Source organism: Cardiocondyla obscurior, linkage group LG05, assembly GCF_019399895.1.
Source record: "Cardiocondyla obscurior isolate alpha-2009 linkage group LG05, Cobs3.1, whole genome shotgun sequence".
Classification (NCBI taxonomy): domain Eukaryota; kingdom Metazoa; phylum Arthropoda; class Insecta; order Hymenoptera; family Formicidae; genus Cardiocondyla; species Cardiocondyla obscurior.
The window spans coordinates 5,853,672-5,881,226 of NC_091868.1; the positions used below are offsets into that span (position 1 = coordinate 5,853,672).

The window sequence follows — 27,555 nt, forward strand, 5'->3', positions numbered from 1 at the left end:
ATAATTTCTTAGATTTGCATAGAATGACGTGATTTCTCTCATTAATGTGCAACAGAAAGCATTTTCTCGGATGCTCTCACCGCGACAGTGTAGGTAGCCATATAGTTAAAACGCCATAAAGCCGATAGCTGCACATCGGGTCGCTACACGGCCATTCGGATTATTCCGTAATTATGGGGAGAGCCGATTTAATCTCGCGAGGTACGCATCTCTAATAAATTCGTTTCGAGCACTCCGGGCGAGGAGGTGCGTCAGGTCGAGATTCGCGAGCGATAGCGCGATCTCGAAGCACGCGGCGAGATGTAACCAGGTGCGAGCTGCGAAACTATTAAACGGCTAGCTCTCCGTTAGAACGAAGAACGCGCGTGTAATACGCGCGTTTAGATTCTTAGAGAAGCAATGCGCGTGCGGTAATTTAAACGCTAAATAGATAGGCAGCTAAACGAAACGTGCGGTCATCGTATGGTCGTTAATATCTTTTACGTCTCCATTGGAAATTATCCGCGCGAACCTTTCAATATACACTTACTCGTAGCCCATTACTTTAAAGATTATCACTGACGTTCGAAACCAAATGCTTTGACGGAAATATAAAACGTAAGAAGAATACGCGGTCCCTTAAATTTAAACGTCAAGTGTTGGTTCTAATTTGGTCAAAAAAAAAAAAAATTAAAATAAAATAATTGTTTAATTTGTAAACCATAGGAAGACATTGGTATCTGATATCTTTAGTCCTTTTTTTTTTATTTAAACCAAGGAAACAATTTTTTAAATTGTCAAAGACTACAAAATTTTTGCGGCTGCAAACGAAACTGAGAAGAAATCTTTTTGTGTTTGATAATGAGATGCTTTTCATGTTAACAGAAGGAAATATTATGCACTTATATGTTATCGCGTTAAGCAGCGCGTATTTGTCGGTGTTAAATATACTGATGGTAAAATATGTAGTGACATTTTTATGCACTTGATCAAACAATCAAAATAGTAACTAATTGACAATTATTATAAAACATTGTTTTTGCAAATTGTTCTTGTATTAAACAATATTAATAGCGTTCGCTGCAATCATAAAAATATAATTTATAAATAAAACCCGTTAATTTTATATCGTTAAAATTTCATAATTCTTTTTTGTAGCAGAATAGAAAGATTAACGTCATATGCATAACCTGCAAATACTTTTTCAATAACGTCACGTCATATCACCATTCTATAATACGACGTGAATAAAAAGCTGATTCGCGCTATAAATAAGTTGATCAGTTAAAGCGCGTTTTAAGCGGCAGATCGTGCATTAACAGCGTGAAAAAACGATGTTTCGCTCGGTATAAAAAAAAAAAAAAAAAAGAACTTTACTCTTTCACATGCAAAGTATAATCTCACATCCGATACGGAACACACTTATTTACCGCACCTATTCACTGTACTCACCTATACGCGTAAATTATCATGAACCGTCACCCGTGACTGACATATGGACGAGCATTGTTAACTGGTCTGTACATCATTAAGCGAAAACCACGATGATATCCAATCAATGTTACACTATCAGTAGTCACCGGACGCGATACCAATGAGTTCGATACGCGCGGCTCGCGCACAGCAGCGCGATTCTCGACGATCAAGACGCGAGTGCGTGCCACGATCGAGTGTGCACGCACGATCACTATTCAAGGATCATCAGGTGACACCAATCGGTCCAATGTTGCGCGCTACTGATTCTATTTCCATCGTTCTGTGCTGACATTTATCAAATCCAACATTTTGGAGTTTAACAACGATGAAATTTCTCGTCGGTTTAACTTTTTTTTTTTTTTTTTTTTTTTTTTATTAAAAGGTGTCGAAAACTCGATATATTTTCTACAGTTTTATTAATACGTTTGTCTTCCTACGTTTTACGGTTAAAAAAAATTTTATATATCTGTATTCATTCATCGAATACAATGAAAACGTAACGCACTGTACGCATCCCTCGTTCGTTTATCATAGTATACATGTATATAAAATAATTAATAAGTGCTAGCCTAATAGAACGAAAACTCATGTGTTTCTGTCTCGTATCTACGATTTTTAATTAAAATTTAATTATCAATTAGACATATGTTAACGATAAATCTTTTCAATAATTTCTGACGATAAAGTGTCAAGGGATTCTTGTACTTGGCGAATATCAGACTGCAATCGAATTCAGATTCAAGGCCCTGTCGATATCGCCCGTTTACACTGACCTGACGGTATATGGGAATACCGCGGCGTATTGATCGCGCCGCGATTCCACGCGGACGACTAATGTTTATACATGATATTGCAAAGTGGATAATGAAGTATGATTACACGTCAAAGATCATTGCGGCCTTGAAGGCGCGAGATCTCCGCGAATAGCGCGATGCACACTAACATTTATACACACCTGACACGTTAAACACCGGGATGCGCGTGAGGTTGCCGAAGATGGGCCGAAATCATCGCCGTTGTCGTCATCGTCGTCGTTATCATCGAGGCGCGTCATTAATTTTTCCGAACACCGAGCGTAATCGCCGCGGCCGTAAATCACCGTTTAACGATCGTGCTCCGGGATCGTCAATTCGCTCGGATCTCGGCGCCGTTCACCGCGAGCTGTTTCACCGACAACAATTCTCAATTTCGCGTCGAGAGAATTCCGCGATTATCGCCAGCCTTTGTAGCGTCCGTGTGAAACGCGGGCGTTTCACTGCGAAAAGGATAGAGACCGGCTCTCGCCGCGAAACTGCCAACCATAATATGATTGAGGCGCTACTTTACAACACGCCGCACCACCCGGAGACCCCGGAATACGAACACGCGGGCACACGCACGTCTCGTTACTAACACTTACGTGCAACGTCCGCGTTGGCAAGTCCGAGGTGAGCTAAATTATATCCGTTCAACAGGTATTTTCGTTCGGGACATACGTACTGAATCGTTTTAATCAGTTATTTAAGATAGAAATTGAGTAAGTCGCATAATAGAAATAATAGCGCGAAATATTTTTGCATAATTCGCGTTTTATTTTCGACGTCGACTACCAAGCCTGTTAAATCGAGAACCCGTAATTTTCAAATGAGTTCCGTGGAACCAATTGCACGAGATAAAGGTAGAGCGGCGGCACCGCGCAACCATCATACGCTAATGTACACATGCAACATAGGCCAATTCTCTTAATTTCCTCTTGCGTGAAGATACCCGCTGTTTGAAAACAGAGGTTGGGCTGTGCCGCGATATAAACGGTCCTTGGTATTCTGTCAGACGAATCCTTGAAAGCTCGCTACTTGCACCTCGCTAATGAGTATTGCACGTTCGAAGCTTTTTTAATTGGATCATCGCGCGATACGCGAAATAATTTTCGACCGCCAAACATTTCTACGTCGTTGAATCACGTGTGATTACATAGTCTCGCAATTTCGTAGCAGCATATTTTTTTTCCCCTTTTTTTTCTTTTAAGTGGACTTAAAATTGACATTCCCTTGCTCACTTTTAAATTATTCAGTTCTTAAATAAAACGTTAATAAATATGTCATATAAATTACAACTTCTCTATATAATTAAGTAATAATTATTATTTATTCATTATTAACTCGTCTCTTTTATATTAAAATTAAGTAAACTAACGGATGTATTCTCCGCTGCCATTCGTGGCGGAAGTTAAGTTAAGAGAACCCAATCGAAATGGCAGGCCATTAAGCGCGAAGCGCTTGAATCAGACAGCCCACACGAGGAAATCCTCGTTGCTCTCTTCAAACTTCATAATTATCATGTTGGTCGGTCTCAAACCGCATCGCTTTTGCTTATCATTTCCCCTTTAATTAACTCAGCGCAGCATCTGTCTTCGGACAAATCAATAAACGTTTATAGTAAATAACGCGTTCTCCGTGAAGCATCGATTACGCAGTCTCGCGAGCGTAAATGAATTGTTGAAAATTCTACAAGAAGTGGCCAACGGGAAAAAGAACCCTATTTCCCTGTAATCTCTTTCCTGGAAGAAGGCAGGCGGAGACGCCAGCTCGGTACGCATTTCTGCGAATTAATTCCGCGAAAAATGTCCCGTAAAATCGAATATTTAGTACCCGGCCACATCATGAATCCAATTATCAGCCACTGGAAATTCTCTTTGCCGGACAGTGAAAGTATACGTTCAAAACAGCCACCAACAATATATGCCATTGAAACCTCGAATTGCACGCCACTCATATTTATAATTGCCGTGTATTTTATGTACGCAAAAATACCTCGCGCAATTTATTGCGCACGGCTTCCGTTTCACCGCAATTTATTCGGTTGCGAAATGTTCCCTTCGTATCTTAAGCCACAATATACTTTTATACGTTATAATTGAAAAATTTTTATATTAAATGAGATTATCGAGTTAAATATAAAAAATTAACTGTAATCGTTTTAATCCGTAAATCTCAATATAATAATTCCGCGCTGTAATCATTCGTTACGTATATTCTGACTGTGATCAGTGCTATCGATTCGCACGAAATAAATTCTTCGAAAAATCAATCTCGCTCTGTAAAATTAATTAATTGCAACGTAAAAAAAAAAAATAATAATAATAAAATTTAACGACAGTCGTTGATAAGACCGCGCGAGAACGATACTTGAATTTATCCGCCAACGTCGACTCGCAGTTTCGCAGATGCATTTTACCTACGCATGAACGGCGGCCGGATCTGAGATCGTCAATTCATTCTCTCGCGGCTGTTATTAGCGGCGAAGAGTTAATTACGATGTTTAACTAGCACTTTCACCAGCCGATGTCTACGAGCTAGACATTTGCATCGACGTAGACGCAGTCGTTAATCACTGATCACGCCAATTTCATTTGAGATTTGTCACCTCTCGTATAAAAAACTACGCGCTCCACTCGCTAACGTTGACAAGACAATCCGGCGATAAATTTAATCATATTTCAGGCAATAAATATTAATATAATTAGATTCAAAAGAAATAAAATTAAATAATAAAAAATTCAATAGATCGATCTTGAAATTTACTTCTAAAATAACAATTTTCCGCTCCTAAGTGTAATTTAAAAAAAAATTATATTTTCTATAAACTTAGCAGATTGAGTCGTTAAAAAAAAAAAAATAAATAACATAAAATATAATTAATAAAAAATTATAATCGTTTGTACTTTAGCCTCCGGTTCGGTTTTCTTTCGGAAGGGATAATTTTCTTTCGATAAAGTTATCACTATTTTACTTGAGGCAAGCCTAGGTATGACGCAGGCAGCGGCAGGGGCAATCGACTATAACGACGTCGTTACGATCTACCCTAGATGATAGAGATTTTTGCGTCGGCTGGAATCGATAAAGCATCGCGGTGACAGCGGGCTATCAATGATTTGCAAATGCCCCGTTTATCGGTGCCTGCGTGTTATCACACCACGGTACACCGTTAGACCGATTAACCGCCGGTGCCGAGCTCGTACGAAAGTATTAATCACGTCGAGCCGATCGTCGACCGTCGACCGAGAATAACCGCGCGATTATTTACGATGCGCGCGTAGGAACCAGTTTACTTCACGGTTATGCGAATGATAAACGCGCTCCAGATCGGCCGGCCTTTTGGAATCCCACTTTCGTTTGCGCTCCACGAAGGGCTCGGCCTCCTTCCTCATCCTTTAACGTCTCGCGGCGCCCATTGTGTTTCATCTGCGTTCTACGCTCTGCGTTCCCCGAGAGGACGGACGGCACTCTATCTTTTCACGTTATTTTATTGGATTCGATCCTGTCGACAGCTTCCAGAGAAAGATTTAACGCTTGAATATTTATCTTTTATTTCTTTTTTTAAACCCCACGAAAAGAGGATACCTTTCTAATCGTAATGGGATGAAGAAGAAGAAATTGACAAAGAAAGTCACCCAGTTAGACATACAAATGGCAATCGTATCCTGTTGATAAAGTAGCGATAAGGTAGCCGTGCGGTGCGAGACGGTACAGTTATTAAAAGCGATTGGCGCAATTCCTTGCAATCTAGCAGTTTCATCGGAGAAACCCGTAATACCCGCGTCCACGACGAAAAGTAACAAAGCACGCGACCGAGCCACTACACAATAGGCTAGGAACGAGCTACGTAATCACCCGCCAGTCTCCTCTCACTATTCCTTTGCTCGTGAAATCTTTCCATTGCTTTTTTACGCGAATAAATTGCAAGGGGATGATAAACATTTTCAAGTAAGGATAATAGTTTAAATTCAAACTGAAAATGCCGCCGACGCTAAAACAGCCGGGCGTCGAAACAAAATCTGTGCGCGCTAAAATTTTTTCGTCCGCAGTTATATAGTCGATGAATAAAACGATAAAAGTCGGTAAAAGATTTCGAAGCGTGCCGTCCTACGTCGAGAGATACCGCGGAGGAAGACGTCATTCGCGAAACAGCCATCGCGCCGCGACAATTTTTCGCGTATGAACGCGAAGGTATACGCCGCTCTTTGTGACCTGGCGACTGGGATGCTGGGATCGGACAACGATCGAGGGCCATATGATCTCTCTCCTACAAGACCCACGGCACGTTTCTTGCCAGGAGCCAAGAAACGACAAGTTGCCGTATTAGGACAGGCAACGGCGCTACTGTCGCCAATAGAATTCCCAATGAGCTTATTGAGAGGCTCGTTTTTTCTACTTCTGAGTGCTCGTTATGAAACCACCGTCGCCTATTGCTAACATTACTGTCTACTGCGGTAAAAAAAAAAAAAAATTATAATTTCTGTAGGAAAAAGTATTCTTTTAAACATAACAATTTTATGGTCAATTTTCTAACAGATAAAAAGAAAAAGAAATTTTAAGACTTAATAACGCACGTTAAAACAAATTGCGGTAATAGATATTTCATGACGAAAATGCGCGCTTCTCTAATTTCTCCCCGTGCAAATTTTATTAATCCTTAACAGACTTTAAATTTGCATAATTGTTAAATTATTTATAATATCGATTACTTTTAAATTCCTAATAAATTACTTCAGCTCACTTGTACGTGATTTAATTCCGTTTTCATGAAGTATCTTATAAGTACAGGAAAAGGGTTCTTATCGCAAGGGTCACGTACATCCGTATACGTGATAGAAGGATTCGATACTAGGCGAATGTCCCTACGGAGAAGTCATGCGCTCCATGTAATCTATATTTTTTACGGTCGTTTCCGATAAGCATATCGTATATCTTTCGCATTATTAATATTATCAGTACTGCTCAAAGTTATTGCATATTTTTTCATACGCTTAATAATTATCTGCGTCATTAACTCGCGCGCGTACGTGAATTTATGCGAGCGAATTGTAAAGATTCCGCGGCATTTAAACCCGTTACAAAACTATAGGTATTTTAAACTGTAACTTTACAGCGGTAGGCAAAAATTTATTTAAGCTGCCAAGTACGAGACCACGTTAAAACAACCGTGATATTTTATCCGCTTTAAACGCAGCCGCGGTGAAGGCAATTTTAAAACCGCGAAGGGCGTGTTCCGATTCTTTTTTAATTCTTGAATTACGATCCTGCATCTCTTCGTATTTTATTCTCGCGCTAATCAAAGCTTGCCCGTGGAAGTTACCAATACAGCAGAGTCGCAGAACGACTCTAAGCGAACCGATTCACGTATCCGCTTCGTGTCATCTTATGAAAAACGACGTGGGGGATGTGCTACGTCCTGAAATTTTCGGTACCGGAGCAGAATCCGCCGCGCCCAGGGGGACCACGAGCAGAACATAAAAGCAGCAATAAAGTTCAGTTTCTCAAGGCTTGTCTCTGCGTTGATAATATCGTGACTCTGAATCGCTTCTTCGTGAGATTTACTATCACTGCTAAGGAAAAAGAAAAAAAGTCGCAAGAAACGCCAAATGCAGAGAAACGTTTATCGCGATAATTAATTTATTAAAAAAAAAAATCTAGGCAAATTTTAAATAAAAGTCAAATATCGATAAGCTAGAATAAATGTTTCCGACAAATCAACGTAAGTAGTTAATCTAAGAACATAATTACAGCGAGCTCATTCCAGATTTGATTATCATAAGATTAGATTACTAAAATTCGTTTTGAAGAGATTAGTCCGCATAAAAAAAAAATATTAAGTTTAAAGAAAAAAAAAGACAAGGGTTTGCGAAGCGAAAGAGTATCGGACCAGGCAAAAGGGACAAAAATAAAAACGTAGAATTAAGAAGGAGAAGAAACAGAGGGAACCACCACGAAATAAAAAGACAGGAGTCGCCATTATTCGCCTTTCCTCTCGTTGTCCCCGGTATTGCCTTGCATTATTTATTGGCCCTTGGTGTATTGTCTCACGCAAGGGTCTCGATACAATTCGGCCTTCGCGATTTCAAAGTTATCGCTGAGGAAAGAGCGAACCGATCAGATACATCAAAGCTAGATTCGCGATATAATCATCCCGTTTTTGGCCCCTCCCCAATTTCCTACCTATTAGTATATAATTAAACGTGCATAAAATGATTCACTGCAAAGTGCAAATTCATCATTTATAAATTTGCAATACACAATTAAAATAAAAATATTAGTACGTATCAATATTTTTATGTACAGCTACGTTTAGTAAATTATTTAAATTTTCTGTCCTTAATATTATTCTTCAAACTTTCTTAAACTCGCGCATTGCTTTTTCTCAAACATTTATGAAATTATCAATTTTAAAAATGTGTTATGCAGCTGTACGTAAAGTGTATAATAAATATTTACGCGAATATTGCGCAGAATATTAAATTGGGTGTAAATAAGTATCTGTAAAAGTCTTTCATCCCTACGAGAATTAACAAAAGTCGTAATCTATCGTGGTCGTCGCGCCATCTCTTCTGCAACGAACGAACACGAAGCTGGGTTATTTTCATCGCTCCATGGACAAGGAGAATGCCTGCCCATCCTCGATGTTCTCGAGATGGTTCTTGAATATACGCGCAAACGCGTCGTACACGTTCGAATTTAATCAAACAATCCTAAAAACGTGCTTTATAGCAATAAAATATTCCCTAACATATTAATTTCACTATCTTTCGTTTCAATATTAATCTTTTAATGTGCCTTATTGTTTTGACAAACAATTTGGTCTTGATAAACATAAGCAAAGATGTTTAATCTGTCGCACTTGCATGCTGAGATAAAAACATTGAATCATATAGGATTATATTTTTGTCAGTAAATCGTATCGTATTATAAAGTTAATTCAGATATTGACGCTTACTTGTAACGCTTTTTACTCATATCTCGTCACGTTGCTTCTTTTATTTTTATTTCTCGAAAGTGCAAGGTGCACAATTTAAATTTCGATCCCTCGGAGCGACGTGATCGAATCGAACGTTAAATTATGAAAAATGGTTGCGCTGAACAGCGAGTCTGACGATCACCGATAATTAATACGGCAATCTGTTACTCCGTTGAGTAAACAGCATTAATGTCAACATTCTTGCGTCGCCAGCGGCACGTTGATGTCATCGAAATTGCTTTTTTTGGCGATTGCCGACTAAATTTTTTTGCACGAGAGATTAAGAAGAATAATGATTATATTGGATATTTTCATTGCATTAAAATCTGCAGAATATATGCTCGGTGTAGAAAAATTAGTTGCTTATCGAAATAAAAAAGAAAAGAAAAATTTTGTCACTTATATAAAATAAAACAGCATGATTTTTGAGCGAGATAAAATAGTAAAATTAAAAACTCATATTAGGAAATCTATTTTCTAATTAGCGTGATTAAGCAGTTAAACGTGACGGGATAGTTTCGAAATAATCTGTAGAATGCACATTTAACGTAAAGAAAATGATTTATCGCGCTTTGTAAGATAAACAACTAAAGGAACGATTGTGTTGTAAAATACCATTTTTAGAATTAAAAAAATATTAATTGACGTTAAGAAGTATTCTTTGGTTAGTATAATTAAGCATACAGTCGCCGAACGCGATAAAGGGTAGTTGAACGAGTGACACTTGACATCGGTCATTAAAATATCATATTTTTGGTATCATCGCGCGAGTACAAAGGCGAGCCGGTAGAAAAATAAATAGTGCGCGGTAATCACGGTCGAAATGGTCAAGCATACGCATACAATAAAAAGGCGCGGGATGATGAAGGAAGAAGTTTTATTAGATTCCGGGCTGTCTAATGGAATGCGATAGCGGTGATTTGTGAGCTCGGCCGTGATTTAAATAAGAAATCGGTGGCGGCGGGGTTCAGTCCGCTTCGTATATGCGTCGCACACTCGGTTTAGTCGGCCCAACGGGCCGTTGACCCTTACGACTGATTGTGAGGAATCGTTGCTCAGAATGCGCGCTCATACATCGCACCCAGAACATCTCGATGCGGCCAATCGAATCATCAACGATTACCACTTAAGTATCGCGGTAAGCGCGCGATGAAGAAAGCCGAATGCACCGCGCGCGTTTACGTCGGCGATTTAACCCCTTCGTCAGCTCGATTGGTACCTCAAAAATAATGCTGTCTCATGTACCACTTTGTGCGCAGTAATGAACTAACCGAGTATCGCGTAAAATTGAAATAAAATTCTAGATGCATTTTGGCACTGATAAAAATTATTTTCTTTACTTTAATAACTTTTTTTTGTATTTATTTCTAATAATTGAAAATTAATAAAGAAAAATAATGATCATTAAAAATTATTTTTTTTTATTTCATAATGCGATTATTAAAATATATATTTATTTTATTTTATTTTATTTTTTTTTTTATTAAATTGTTTCCTTTCAATTGTTCTGTCCGTACGCGAGATGCTTTTGGGCTCTATGATCTATTTTGCGCAGTGTAAATTTTATAATACGGTGACCGAGGGTTCGCGAAGGGTCATATGGCACGGGTGCTAGCGCACAAAGGCAATATGATCCTTTCGCGGAGGATCCTGCAATGTAATCTTGTCGTGATTCTGTGTGGGAAGATGTATTAATAATTTTTACCATTCCGTATCGGAGTGGTTCGCACATGAGCCAGTGACCTATATGCTTGGAAACTGTTTGAAAAATCCCGTCCCTCTGAGAGTTCATGACGTATAACATTTTGTTTCTCACAATTTGTTTAAGTATATTCTCAATCGTGCTTTAATCAAAACGTGACTCAATCTGTGTCTGGAGATATGAAATTTTATTCCGAGTATTTTATCTATTTCTTCATATAGGATTCGTGTAACGACTATATATAAATGCAGACCTCAGATATCCTTCGGAGAAAATCTTTTATTTTATTTCTTTTTAAACACTCGTCACGCCGCGCGCGATTGAATGATATCGCGAACTTCCAAGATGGATCTTACATATAAACGTACTTTCGCCGGTGAAATTTGTCGAGAATCTTTGATGCGGCGAGCGTTGAGTCACCGGTACGTTATGCCGCGATAAAGTGTCGCAATGCATCAGCATTCAACAAGTTATCGACGAACGAGCGGTATTTCTATCGACGGTAATTATTCACAAGCCCGGGCATCGCTACTGCTGCGATAGTAATTAGCTCCACGCGCATGAACGATTTCTAATTGGTAGTCCATTAAGCGCGATAGATTATTATTTCTCTTCCTATTTTATCGAAATCGCGATACGCGACCAGTTTATTCCCGGTTGATACGGATCAACTACCGCGGAACGGTTAATTACTTATTAATTGGCCAAACAAAATGTCGTCGCCTTCGCGACACTCGCTTCCACGAAACAGCAATCTTCCCAATAGCGCTGGTATAATTAACGTTATTCGTATTAATATAATTAGCGTCTTAATAATATTGATTTGAAATAATTTCCAACCGTATTTCGACCACCCTCGAATTCTGATCGCTGCAAAATATAGCCGCAGCTTAGTCGCGGCTACTTTGTCCTTAGGGATCGTCGAGCTCAATTAGATTTGCCGATTGCTCGCGGCTTGATATATCGAATGCGGTTCGCAGATTAACGCGCCGTCCGCGTCAATGGCGATCGAAGATTCGTAATTAACGATTACCGTTAAGCCTTCGGTCTGATAAACGGGAAAAGATGAGATCGACCACGAGCGATCAGGAATCGGCTACGACATCGAGGATCAGGAAGTAAAGGATGCGCCGGGTTAATGAATAGCGGCCCTTCGGCGTTAAAAACGGACGACCCGAGTAATGCGCATCGTAGAAAATAATGCCTCGCGCGGTCCCGTCTCTTCTACATAATACGAAAGTATTGTCGGCAAACGTTCCGCTGCGTTTCCCACGATACACTCTCGCGCGTTTAATAAAATTATATCGCCGCGCGGCGTACGTGTGCGCGATGTTAAACAGCACGGACGATGATAATATTACCCTTTTAGTAACGTTTTTACTACCTATTATGTTGAATTTATAATGCATTCTTGATTTTAAGATTCCCTTAACCGCGCTGCAAAAGTACTTAAGAATTAAAAATAACTTTCTCCTTCCTCTCTATTTATTTTTCTACGTTATCTCGATTGAATTTCAGTTCTTCGAGTCGTTGGTTCGATGCATGTGCGTAACGCGTATAAATTCAATCGTGCTGCCGGCCGATTAATACTTATCAATACTCGAGTTTTTATTTCGGGTCTGAGTGCGTTACTTCACGCTTGGCTCGTTGCATAAGGGTAGACCCGCTGTTTCTCGCGAAACGTTTCCCACAGAACAGAAAGCGCGGCATTATTCGCGGCGTGATTTATTCCACGGGCCGAAAGGACGTTCAGGGCTGGGGAAAAAAAAGCGGCCGTAAAGAGAAATGGTTTCTCAAAACGTCCCGAGGGTCGAAGCGGGCGGCCTAAGCGAGCGCGTGACTACCCGCCGCGCTCTGCTCGCTCGGAAAATGCTTGCACGTCGCGGGCGCATCGGGCCCGCGAGGGCCGCGAAACCCGCGTGGGGCTCGGCCGCGCAGCACGGCTAATTACTATCTAATTGCGCGCATTACTGAACACTACAACAACAGGCCGCGGCCGTTAAAGGCGGCCGCGACGACGCCCGGTATAAATGAGCCCTGACGGGATATAAATTCAGGGTTAAATACTGCATACAAAACGCCGTAAAGCTCCGGTTTACGAGCATCCGACAAGATCTCCCGTGTACGTACCGTGCAGGGCCGCTCCCGAACCTTGGAAAATCTATGCCCCTACGTAACGTTTCTTTAGTTTAGATTGTTTAGAATAATGGATAATGATAATTTTGAGGGTGTCGAGAAGTCTCAGATATGTTTGAACACGTTGTATTTATTCGAGAATTTTATTTCTGCCGCGTATTTCTTTGGTATTAATTTTTTTTTTTTTTTTTGTTAAACCTAGCGATGGTCTTTGATAGTGGTTTTTTAGTTTGAACGATAGACGTCTTGGCGAAAATTTTTTTTTTATTAATAAATATTTCCTTGTATATTTAATTGATTTTAATAGAGTAGCAGTTTTTTTTTTACTTTCACAAAATTTATTTCTTCCCTTCATGTTTAAAGTGGACAGCTGTCGAGATTTCAGACTTTAATCCGTTTTCCTGATTTCGTATATCTGTTAGATACAGTTATTAATCCAACCCTGTTACGTGCGTTACGCGCCGTTTGTATATACACGTGTATGCTGACGTTTGTACATATGCATTTCACGCACACGCGAAATTACTAGCCTGAAATCGCACGGAACGATATATCAGTTTGAATATTTTATTTGTACCCGTGCGAGTGCCTACGTACGCGCGGCACGATTACGAGTACATTGTAATTTAATTATTAATTTAATTACGAAGCTTGTAAGCGACACGCACTAAATAATGCAATTTTACAACGCTAACGGTACAGCGGTAGCGCGAGAAAGACTATTTAATAAATCTAAACTGCCCTAGTTTCCTTGATAGCGGCTCCACATAAATTTACAATTATATAAAGAGTAAGAGAATAAATATAAAATATGATTTAGTACAGAATAATTTTGCTGTTTAAAATTTAATTATTATTATTATTTTTTTTAAGTTAAAAATTTTACTTGTATTTATTTCCGTGCTACATTGCTTGCCTATGTTAGAGAGAAGATTTTAATCTCTGCGATCGGCTTGAAATATTACTGAGTAACACCTTCAAAACAATGATTATTCATGCTCTTACAGTAGACTTGAGCAATTGCGCGACTGTCGGCTGCGGTAGTTGAGGAAACGCGGAATATGTAATCGACACGAAGTACTTCTGTCGACGCAACGAAAAAAAATTCCCAGCCTCGCCTGATGTCTTGTTTCGCCTCGACTTTTTTTTCTCTCTCGGCTGACCAATGCTCGGAGACTTATAATCCATGCTTAATAAGCGGTGCTTTTCAACGTAATTGGTCACACGTCTCAGTGTCAATCATTGCATTGAGCAATGTTGGCGTTAATGAGAATTTTCGATCTGAGTAATCGGTACGAAAGTTATTCCGCGATGCTAATTAAACGATATAAATTTAAACGTCAAAAAGTTTTATAACTTAAATATTTCGTAATTTTAATTGATTAAAATATTTCCTTATTTTTCTGAAAGAAAGTACATACTTACGCGTTTTATTAGACGAGGCGGCAAGGTAAAAGCAAACGAGGAAGGAAGAGAACAAGCGGGCAGAAAAAAAAAAAAACAAGGCGGGTGATCTTCGCGTGAGCATCTTAATTTAAACTTTGACATTTCTAATGCGCTTTGTAGATACCTACATTAGTAGATACACGCGAAAAATATTCGTATGCGCAAGTGACATGTTTGCACCAATATAAAAGTATTACGTTTAAGAACAAGAGAGTCGGCGTGGCGGTGAGAAAGCGGTGGTCACGTGGGCTCTTGATTATCGTGGCCGCGATTTTTCGCGATAGCGCAGTGCCAAGAATCCCGTGCTGCCCACCTGTTTGCCTATCGAAGCCTCACTAGTCTACTTCGACGCATCGTATGCTGCATGCGTGCGTGGTCGACGATATATATGCTCGTCGACGACGCGCGATATATGTCTGCAATGCGGTCGCAATCGCGCATTGCGTCCGCACGGTTGCGCTATCGCCAACCAGGGCTTTTATCGCTTGGTTCTACGGGTAAATAATGACGACCGCGTACTTAGCGATTTATAGCGAATCAAACGAATGTTACATAAAGGAAGAGACGGTATATTTGCAAGCAATGCGAACGTGAGAAGCTCAGCGCGCAGCGATTATTCTGAACGTGCTCTGCATTTCGAATCGGCACTCGTCTTAATTACTGATTTACACATTTAATTTATTTTTTTATTTTTATTTTATATTATTATTTTTTTTTTTATTACTTTTAGGGAAATTATGTCAATTTTATTACGAGACAATTTATTCACTCGGAATTCTGTTGTATTAATATGCTTGTTAATCTACGTTACATTAAATGTCTTGGTATCACAGTCGGAAATTGTGCAACGCAGCTGATCACGCGTAGCTTTCGCGTATCGGGCCGAGGATCGCGAGGATTTATATATTTTATTAAGACATAGTCCGTATCAGATGTAAAGTCACGCTTTAATACGCCGGTGTTTTTGTTACGATGTTAATCGGGCCGTAACACTTTATGAGTGACGTAACCAGCCTTCATTCGCGCGATCAGGCGGTCAGTACTCTCCGCGCGTCAGGTTAATGGGTGAAAAAGTGAAGGACCGCCGAGGTCCTTGCACGGATCGATCGTACTTACGCTTCATTAAAATGCAACATCCGCCCAGACATTCAGTCAGCCGGCGTAGCGTGATTATTTATCAAGGCTCTCCGGCGCCTCGCATCTCGAGAGAGATAAACGCGAGATATCTGCTAATTATTTTGCGACGAAATTATTTACGGATAATATGCGCGTTAAACACCAGAAGATAGGAATCGCCTATCACGTCTATACCTACTTTGCTAATTAATAACGTGATTTGTAGGATGCTTAGCGATTAAAAATTAATCTATAATTTACGATGCGAGAGCTATTTATGTCTCGTAACGTTCGGTCGTTTCTCTCCCCCTTTCTTCTCTCTTTTGACAAAAGCGCGGCGTCGACATGCGAGAACTTTGGAACAGTTCGATAAGACGACGCATCGCCGTTCTCGTGCTCGACACATTCGACGTTTCTCCTCGACGGTCACGGTAGATAGAGTCGTCTTATACTAAAACGGGTCGGAAAATAATTAGATGCGAGAATTGATAGATCTTTGAAAATGGCGTCTCGTTGAAAAGCGTCGGGGAAGGAATTTTACTGGATGCGTGACTATCGCGAGCGGTGTTTGAAGAGTGTCTTGTTAAAAATAGTACGCGAGATAATTTTCATTATTATTTGCATATGCGGAGCGGTAGTTTCGCGATTGGCGCGGGCAATTATTATTGCAATAGCCTTGCAAACGTACGTGGCTCAATGCGCAGATTATACGTTGTCTTTTTCCATTAAAATCATATGCGCACGAGAGCGGGAATGTCTCCGGGCATCCTCGTAACTCGTAAGTTGCCCATAACTTTCCTTCCTTGTTTCACGATAAATAATTCCGCGGTTCAATCACATCTGCTACGTACGAGAACGTGGCTTGATACTAAAATCGGCGCAAAGAGGGGAGGAAAGCGAAAGATCTCGAGAAGATGTATACTAGTTGCATCACCGAGAAGTTGAAGAAGTGACTAAAAATAAATAAAAAAGAAAAACATCGGTGAGAAAGGAATCGCGCGGGGCAGGGCCACACGGAATATATTTGAAAGAAGAAGATAAGAGCAAACGGCTCGGTGTACTAATGTATAAGAAAAAGAATTGAAGCTCGTTCGTCAAGCGATCAAATTAAATAGATTACGTAATTACGAAGTAAAAGCAGCGAACGGTGAAAATTCTGTGACTCTTGTTTTACCTATCGAATAAATTAGAAAGGAAGCGTTAAACGGTAACGAAAATAGGCAGATAGAAATAGCAAGGTACCGATGATGTATCATATAATTTTAACATGTCTTAGCTGGGCTAAAGGTTGCAAATGAAAGTACGAAGGAAAAGAAATAGGAAGAGACCCCGGGACACACGTGTGTTCGTACGTATACAGGTATCACTGTAGCATTTTCCTCACCGGTTAACCAGGCAAAGAGATGCGATTGGATTATAGCTCGCGGACACGCTTAACGCCCGGCGAAAATTTATGCCGGCACCTCATCGGTATCGGTACGGCATTTGCAAATAATTATGCGGGTCACTCTTGAAATTATATAAGCGAGGTGTTCTCTCGTTCCTGCTCCTGCGGGCTCATTCTCTTTAGCCATTACCGAGAGAGACGAGTCTTCGGCGTACGATAACGTTAAATTCTCCAATCGGACAAAATTCATTTAATGGTACTTTTATTTCAAAAATGCAGTTGCATTATTATTGCATTATATTAATTAGGAGTCGTAGTTGCAGACACAAAATTATTTTATAGAAATTATTATTAAATTTTTCGCGTCGGCAACACCGACTGGGAACACGGGCTTGATGTTTGTTTTAATAATGCGCGGCTCTGTCCAAGGCCACGGTGCGTCGTTTTATCACTCGACGCTGAGATTCGTGTCGACAGGTAGTGGCGCATATCGTACCCTCGTGTCTTTGCTACTACGACGTTTCGTAAGAAATTTTTTTCCTTCGAAAGAGGGTTATTAGTTTGGGTACGGACCAAAATAATACGAACAAACGGCCGACACTTGCCAAGATTAGTAACGGTAATAGATGACAGAATCTTGGCAAGTGATAGCATTTAGCGGGCAAACACGATCAGCTAAATCACGTAAATGGATACACCTCGATTATCGTCGGATCGTTGGAAACTCGATACACATGACGCGAAGAGCAAACGTGTACTACTACAATTTCCTTCTCTAGATCCACTAGGATTCGTCGACCTGGTGTTGATTACTTGAGATAATGCTAAACATTCAAGAGTGGCGTGCGTTTTAGTAACGAATCCTTGATTAAATATATCACATTTCCTAAGAAAAAAAAAAAAAAGAAAAAAAAATCGTTCCAAAGACTAAGAAATCATCAATTTAAATCACAAATCGAATCTATTTGAATAATAACAGTGATTTGATATTGAAAAGAGATTACAAGATTTTTTTATCATTTCTGCGTTAACGTTTATCTATAAGATAATTACCAATTTACATATATCCTATTAAATAAGTATAAAATGCAAAAATACTTGATATTACATGTGCGCTTACTACGAGATAAAAAAAACTATTTTTTTCTACTTAATTAGATGAAAATGTTCGAATGGCTGCTCGGAGAAGATTAAATAATCTCTGTCGTAATCACTGCGAATTTGTAAACTCATAATGTTTATTAACTGCGCACGATACTATTTTTCTCTCGCAGAAACGATCACTGCGAGTGGCGTCGTCGACGACGTTATGTCATCGATATCGTAGATACCCCAGCCTCTCGTATCGTTACGTTACGTTTCCTCGGTACAAAGCTAATCTATGTTACCCGCCCGTCCGTTGTGCGCGTACATCACTTCTTGTTCCCTTCCTACTCGGCGAGGTCTAATCTTTCTTCGACGGCGTTATTCTCGCGTGCCAATTCACGGTTGTATATTCGTCGCAAAAGAAGTGTAGAAGTGACTACAGCTTCCAGACGTCCGCTCGTAAATGTAGAAAACGCGCCCGGCGAAGTAATAAAGTTTTCAAGAAATTTGAAGGTGAAAAAAAAAAGGAGAATATCAGTCGTCTCCCAGATATCGTTCGCCGCTTCTTAACAAAAATGTTTCCAGGAAAGGTGATTTCGCGCTAAAGTTCCGGGAATAATTTATTCGTGAAAAATATAATTCAGGCGTTATTACCGCGGCGATATTTTTTTTTTATTGCAAGAGTGAGCGCCCGGAATGGCGAATAAAACTGTAAGCCGAACGAGCAATTAGTATGACTTAGAATCCGTACGTACGCGCGGTAACGAAATTCTTTCTGACGTCAGAAAATATATTGGTATGCGGGGCATACCAATGGGAGCTTGTTATCAGTTACCACCCACTGGCTCGCACATGCTCGTTTCCTCCGGTCGCGCGGTGACAAGTGCGACGCGCAAACAAATTAACCGTCGGAACCGGCGCGTCCGGCCGGCAACAAATTGGCGGTACAAAGCGGCCACAAAATGCGAGGATGCCGCTAAATGGACGTAATTCCGAGTTAACCACACGTTGGCTCGCATCTGCTTGCCGCCGCTGCCCGCAGTTGTGATCGGCTCGCGTCGCAGCTGGTTAGAAAAAGAGAAGGCGAAGGGTTGCATGCGGCTGGTAAAAGGGGGGCAAATTAATTTCGACGGCGCTGGCACACGAGGTCGTTCACACCGAGAAAAAGCGACAACGATATCTGGAATATACCCGCGTACGAGAAGTTAGAGGATAAAAGAGAATCCCCGCGCGCAGGTTCTACGAACGGTCGTCGGTTTCGCGAATCTATTTATGTAGAAAGCGCTACGGTAACGATAACGTTAAAACGTAAAAAAAAAAAAAAATATTTGCGATCGGGCACTTCGTCAGCGGAGGCCGAATCGCTTTCATCGTTCGCGGCGGCAAAGCTGATTACGTCGCGACTCGACTTACAAATCCGCTCTCGGGCATTTCCATCTTATCAGCATTGCAAATTGATAATGCGCGAGGAGCGACGCGGGACCGACCGGCGGAAGAGAAAAACATTTATGCGACCCGCTGACCCCGTCTGGTTATTAACCCTTTCAACGCTGACTCTTTCGAACAAACTAAGCCATTGGTGAATCAATAAATGAAATAGAAACGAAACTTTATTTCTTGGCCATGCACAAAATCTGGGAGAACGTACAAGCGTTTATTTAGAGGAACTGAATTATAAAACATGCACGTTACGTCGAGTGTGATAATTTATATTTGCAATTCATATATCCGTATCGTATAAATATTAATAATTTCGAGCGGTTTTCAACAAATATTTTTCGCGGCTTCTTTATCTTTCTCGACAACCATGTCAAGGATCGTGGATGCTTTCAATGAATCAGCTAACGAACTGCATTCAGGGCTAACGGAAGGTAGTTGCATTCTGTAGTCCTGCGGCAGGAACTGCATCCGATTCGCGTTAACGAGGTACGAATGCAACCGTTTTCGAGCAGCCCATCCGACACGCCCAACCGGATGTACGGCAGTCCTACACTTCCACCCACACACGCGCATATCTTGTCCCCCACGTGCGTGCATGCACCGTGCGTGCAACGTGCGTGCAACGTGCGAGTGTTCGACGAGTGAACCGAGCCGGGCGTACGAGGCAGCGCGTGTATGCGTTTCGCGGGGAATGACAGTACCTGATCACATAGCCGAGAGATGAAAAGTGAAAGTATCCAAGGCTGGCACAAAGAAGTCATTGAGGAATTCGAGGGAACGACCGCCACGCGGGTATGATCGACGTACACGCGAGAATTCTACATTTTTTTTTAAATTGGGAGGGGAAAACGACAATTTTAATGACCAAACGACGATTGTAATTTCGAAACAACGACACGAGCACGCGATGACACCGCGAACTTTCGTTTGAAATACGTATTTTTCATCGACCACATGTTCCGTTGATTTATTTACGCATTTTATAAAATTTCTTAACAATATCTCGTTAGGCACGTATGAATAATTCGTTGTTAATTTTATGAAACTCAACTTCTTGCAACGCGGACAATTAATCAAACGTACATCAACGTTTCAAGTTCAGTCAGCGAATGAGTCAGCTAGATTTTATTCCGAAGGGAAAAATGTCTTGCTCATGATTCGACGACCCGCCAAGTCGAGTCATTCGCGAGCCGAGAAACTTTTCACGTGTCGGTTCACGATCAACGCAGCGCATGCACGGAGATTGCAATCTTCAAGGGAAAGGATGGCCAGCCTTGAGATTCCGACATAACGTACAAGTTCGTATGCAAATAATGTCAAACTCGGATCAAGACTCCGTCGAATACAAATGTCAACCTTAATTTACTGTAAATTGTCCGAGATTCTTTTAACCGAAATCGAAATAGCGTTACTATTTTCCGTTAAACAAGTTTTAAGAGGTCTTTTCGCGCGCAATAAAATATATACGCGGTAATAAAAACGGAATATTTATCATATAAAAAATGAAATGGCACGAAAGAACGTAGCAAGACCACCTTCGAGACGAAGGCCCTGGAGCTACCAGAGAGATTTTCAGGTCCCGACGATATCGGGAAGCCCCCGAGATACTCCCAGCCGGATGCTATTCGGTATTCCAGCGTTCCTTACCCACTTCGTTTCCCTGTCGTCGCGGACAGATGCGGCATTCTGAACCTGAGTTTACCGATTTTGCATCCCGAAGATTTTATCGTGAATCACTCTGACGCACGATTTATGTGGCGATGCGTCGATACGCGGCGTATCAAGTGCACGAGGTTTCGCACGACTGGGCTGTGGGAAGCGTTTCTGCTCGCGCGCGACTTCGCCAGAACTTCCTCGAAAATTTGTATGGATCTTCCATCGATCTCTCGTAAACGCGCTAAGGTGAGAACAGTCTTCGCCGAAGCGCTCGTCGGGATCAAATAAACTGGCTTCGTGCCGCTTTAAAAAAATGCAATTTCAAAAGAAACTACGAGCGAATTATTTATATTTTATATCAAGACGAGATACAAAAAACTTCGTAGATTAATGGCAATATGCGGGAAAAAAAAAACATTTCTATCGTGTGCATAGGTACACGCGCAAATTTATTAAAGCGCTAATGTTTGTAACATTGTGAAAAATGTTGTAACTGTCTTAAATATCGGCACAACGCTGATTTCAGCATACATCTTCACAAGCGCGAACTGTCACGAACACTAATACACGCGCGTGTTCGCCAGTAATTTAATACGAATAAACTTTTCGCATCCACGAAGCAACAGTTTGTTATCACAAACGCGCGATTTCGCATGCACGACGTAACCTATCTTGGGTATCTATTCAACGAATATTTTACCGTGCTTCCAACGCCAGAAAACGCTCGTAAATTTTTTTTTCAAACTCTTCCAACTTGTAATAAATAACAAAAAAAAATTTATATAAATTTAAAAGTACAACGTAGCATTTTCGGGTAAGTAAATGGCCGACGTGCGTGCACCTGAGAACTTTAATCAATCTCGCAGCATCCATCGCGGCGACGAATTTATTCCGTATTCGGACGCGTATACAGATTCGTCTCACGAGCCCGTACGTGTTACGCTTAAGATCAAGAGATAGTTATGCAGATAGAAACGCTGCCGCGTGCGCCTGGTCGAAACGCTTGCATTTACGCTTGAGGTCGCTACATTCCGTTCTGATTATTATCCGCAACCTCAGGCAAGCCGTGGCATCAGCGTGCCGAACGTGCGCTCCCTCGCACATGTGCGAAACGTGTTTACATTAAACTACCGCTTTAAACGTGTTATGACCCTACAAACGAACACCCCGGTTCGACCGCGAATTGATACTTGTTTGTCAGAAGTGAGTGATATTTCACGACAGTTCCAGAATAAATTCTTTTTATTGTATTTCCAATTAGTCCAAAACTACGATAATCTAAGTCTCAAAATCGCGACTGTATTACATTTCACAAAAGTCGGTTCAACAATAATCGCTATTTGCGACTTAAAAAAGAAAAGATTTGCTCTATATTAAAAAAAAAAAGAAAAAAAAATGGATTGTTTAGAAAATGCCAATTAGAAACACTACTCGCGTAAGTCTGCTGTCATGTCTAACGAGAAATTCGCCGTGATAATAATTACTTAGACCTCAGCGTCCAGAGACCCGTATGTGTGATTATTTAATGGGCGCGCGAACGTGAAGAAATATTTGCGAGTGACGCTCGGCAGCAAGATAGTCTTGCAAATATGCTTCGCTGTCAGTAGGTTATAGAAAGTGATCTCCACGATCTACTGGTCCCTCGATCGAGACACAATTTCATGCTCTGGAAATATATGTAGGCGTTGATACGCAAAATCCACATTTGATTTCTAAACCGATCAATTCAAATACCAAGTATAACTAGTGTCTATTTTAGGACCGCGTTAGCGCAATGATATCATCGAAGGAATGCGTCTGTTCGCTTTGATGATCTAGATAAATGACTGAGGATAAAGAGAAGAAAAAAAATAAGTTTGTATCTTGCTCGTTTTGTAAGACCGGAGATCCTGCGTGATTTTATATGACGCTCATATCTCACGTCACAATGGTAAAAATAAATATCTACGGGCTAACGAAAATATGCATATGCAATCAGGGCTCAAAGAGTAGAATATGAATAATAAATTAGTAAAATATGAATAAAAATGACTCCGAAAAGTAGAACTCGAAATACCCAGCTGCGATCTATTCATACGTAATTATTAATTGATAAAGATCGTTTGGAATTAATTAAAATTAGAAAACTATATCGCAATATAATTAAATATAAAGCGCAAGGACGAATTCATCATGAATAATGTCTTAGACATCTAGATCAATCATCTGTACAGGGAAAAGATACGCAAGTAGATATCTATAGGTTCTTCGAAGCTTAGATCACTCGTTAGCCGATAAGTGGCCAATCATTCACTTGGAAACGATATTGGGTCCCGATTACATCGCGGCTATAAGTTTCTCGTAAAGACCACGTTAAGGTATACCGTGTGCCGACCGGTAGCAGTACTCGCAGGCACTATCTGAGAAATAGTAGGAGGCAGAGAGGCGACTTCCGCACCAACTAGTTTTAACGATGAGCCATCGGCCGCCACCTTCCCTACCTCGCTCGATGGTACGGAGTGCGGAATACTTCTTATTTGTTTGCACGGCATCGACATGCACCGATGCACTTACGATGCATCGGTACGCGCCAAAGGATGACGCGGAACCGACGCACGCATGCCCGCATGCACGATCAAAACTGACAAACGTGTCGCGGCTGAACGACAAAAACAAATCTATTTGCCGATAATCGAACTCGCGATAGAAATAAAAACGCAAAACGCACGAAATGCATATCGAACGCGCATCCCAAGTATACTCGATTTATTGCGTTAAGCGCGCATGAATTTAATCTATAAATAAATTCTGAATTTTTTACGGCGGTATATCGTGAAAATTATTTTGACGGATAAAACCAGCGAATTAATCAATGACTTTTATGGTCATTAATTTGCGTATTTAATGCGAGAGTATTTTATGCATTGTTACAAAATGAAGATATATATTATTTACACGAAGTTAAGATATCGCTAGAATATCGATGATATAAATTCCGTTCTAAGCATTGAGCAGATTTTCCAAGCGTATCCACTATAGCTAATGAATATTTAAAGCAGTCATATGGGAATGTAATCGTGACACCTGTAACCAAATGCGCCTTACGCGAATTCGCAAACAAGAACCGGTTCGTACTTCTCGGGTGCCATTGGAGTCGTTTAGTTAGGTAAAGTCTCTAAAACAGATGTATAAACATCGAAACCAGGAAGGAAATACGAAAAAACGACCAACGAAGAGACCGACTTGTTTCAGAATTTCACGATCGCCGACGTCGTGGCTAATTTGTCGCGACACGCCACGCCGTTGGCGATCAATGAGGCGATCGATAAGGGCCGTGATCGATTTTATTGTGCCGCTAAATGAGCAGTGTTATGGCATGCTAAATGATACATCGCGAGAGGACGCACCGGGTTGCGAGACCGCGGGACGACTTTCCACCTTGTGTGCACATTAAGCGCATCACGCATGATTTAGATCGCATCAAACAGCTTTAATTAAGAAAGACGAGAAACTTATCTGAACGGAATCGTTCGCCCGTCGCGCTCAGCCCGTCGTGCGAGAGAAATCATTTGCTTTTACGGCGATCTGTTCGATAATGAAAAATATTATAGGCGAACCTCACGATACCTTTCACCGCTCGCATCTTCCGTTTCGGGCCTAAGAAATCGAATCACTTCCACGGAATCGGAGTCGATTATCGTATAAAGAGAAAGTGGGCGTCGTTTATCCCGACCTTTTTAAATCAACGCCGATCTTCCTCTTCATTCAGAGATCCGGTCGTATAAACGCGATTACATGAAACGCCGGGACCTTTCACGATTTGTATAAACATGCTTTTGACTGCGAAATTGCAAAACAACGTGCCTAATCGCGCGCGGGGATAAAGACTAAGCGAGTAGAACTTTTGAATGCGGGTGATATGTATGCGATGATTAATCATACCCGCAGGGCAACGTGTGGTTTCAAATACGATTAACTCCTTAACGTTTACATCAGATTCTACTCGATGATATACATATATCAAAAGGTTTAATAATAAAGCAAAGGATATCAAGCTAAAAGATCTCATAATAAAACATAAAAAAAAAATTAAAAAACTCCCTTTCATTATCTGTTATAATTATCTATTGAAACGTATTCACTCAAATTAAATTTCCGATTAATATCTCTTAATGTCGTAGAAGTAGAAAATTCAATATAATTATGTTTTAATATTAATTAAATTCTAAAATTCCTCAACTTTTCGGGATACCAATTTTAATTCCTAGCTACATAACGCCAACGATGTAAAAGTACGAATTAAACTTTTTTTTTAATTGACTTACTTTAACTTTAGCGAGATACAGCTCCAGTTCCCTGTACGGATCCATCTCCGCTGTCTCCTTACTTATCACCTTGGCATTTTCGTCACAGAGCTTCAACCGATTCGGCATCTTCCCGATTGTCGAACCATTTTGCAACCGATCGCTACTTCCTGACGTTTCCATACTCTCACAATCACCTCGACGACCTCACACACATTTTCTCGTGCACCTGCAACACGTAAACGCAAAAAAAAAATGATACAAATTAATAACAGTAGGTACTTCGGATTTTATTTGACAGAGAACAAAGGAAAACGAACGTACTACTCGCGGTAAATATTTAACAATTAAAACTATGATATTATACGCCGATATAACAGATGTTGACATTTACTTGATATTAAAAAAATAAATCAATAGAGAAATTAAACGCGGCACTTGCGGTGCTCGAATGAGAACGAGGAGAGAAATAGAGAGCGAAAAAAGGATTTATGGGTGTATTCTGGCAAAGGCATTATACATATATAATTAGCTGCACCGTGACTCACTGTGGCCGGTACGTCGCGCGGTCTCCGTGTAATCTGGGCTTGTCAAATTACTTGAAAAGGGTAAAATGACCACCTGCGCTGTTATGATTGCATTTGGCTAAATTTAACAGCCGCACTAGCGTTAGTCATGGAGCTAATTATATTCCGTGCAGATTAGCCGTGCCGTTCGCACGTGTGGCTAATCTGAAATCACTTTGTATCCAATTCCCTACTACTCGAAATTGTGTCGTGTTGCCGTCGTTCAATTTGAGTACACGACCGTTCTCAGAAGACAAGAAATATTTTCTTTCAAAGGGAAAAAGGAAAAAAAAAAAAAAAAAAAACATTGAGAGACCTGACAAATGATTTTATTTCTTGTATCATTCATGTCTTGTACATGTGTCGCCTTTCAAATCGCAATAATTTGTAATATTATTATCGTTAAATACGCAGATAAAACTTTTCATCAAAACCGCAACGCGTAAACGCGTTCATAATATAAATCATAATTTATATAATGATAAAAATTATATGAGTAAAACGGACAAATTATTATGCAAATTCAACGTTTTGTTAACTTTCTACAAATGTTCGCATATTAGTAGCGGTAAAAATTCCAGATTACAGAGTAGACGAGCTGGTGCTGTCGATGCGAGGTGACATAAGGGGCGTATGAAGTATTATTAAGTGCGGTTAAATGGAAAAATTTCAACCGACTTTCGTTCATAACTCCGGCAGAGATATGGCGGCGATGGATTAATATTTTCTGGAGTTACGTTAACGCGGTTAAGTTAGCACCGCGACAAGTACGATAGTGAAACTAAAATATGAGCACGGCTTTACGCTCCGGCGAGCTGGCCAATAATAATTAACATTATATTTTGTACTTGTTTTCGACTACCGTGTAAAACTTTATCACAGCGAGTATCTAGACAGCCTAGTGAAAAAATGAGAATCGTAGGTAGGGCGATTTTATCTATCAAACTTAGAACTCTATCAAGTTTTATAATTATTGTAAAATGACTCTTATTATTTGTTATATTGAACATTTTATCACTGCTCCAGTAATTTATTATAGTATTGCAGCTCTAAAGCTCTACAATTTATTAAACTCTTCGACAACTACTGGTAGATCGTATAATACAATAGATATCATTTTATCACGTGAAACAGAAATTTTTTACAATTGTAAAGATATTAATTGTACACGTCCACGAGTGACAAAATTATCCATTGTGATCAAAATATTATTTAGAGTTGTTCCTTCTAACGTGATAGAGTGCTACTATGAAAGTAAAGAAAAATGAGCAGGAAATATATAAGTGCCTCTCGCACGCAAGTTATGCAACGTATTAAATGAATCATGTCGGTATAATTAAATCGATCGATGGTACTTTATCCGATACATTTGTAACTCATGTATCTTGATAGATCTACGTACACGCGATCGCGAGATTACGAACCGATTACATCGCGACCTGCTTGAAGAATACAATACGATCGCCGTTACAATCATTGCACTCGCCAACAATGAAGTCATGCATGAGAACA

At 40.3% G+C, this 27,555-nt stretch overlaps 1 protein-coding gene across 1 annotated transcript in view; it reads right to left on the reverse strand.

The window, feature by feature from the left end:
• Cv-c (crossveinless c) overlaps positions 1 to 27,555 on the reverse strand; it is a 169,152-nt gene that overhangs the window by 127,317 nt on the left and 14,280 nt on the right. The window contains exon 2 of the mRNA XM_070656351.1: positions 25,499 to 25,706. Coding sequence (XP_070512452.1) covers positions 25,499 to 25,660 — 162 coding nt within the window. The 5' untranslated portion in view covers positions 25,661 to 25,706. The remainder of the gene's footprint in view (positions 1 to 25,498; positions 25,707 to 27,555) is intronic.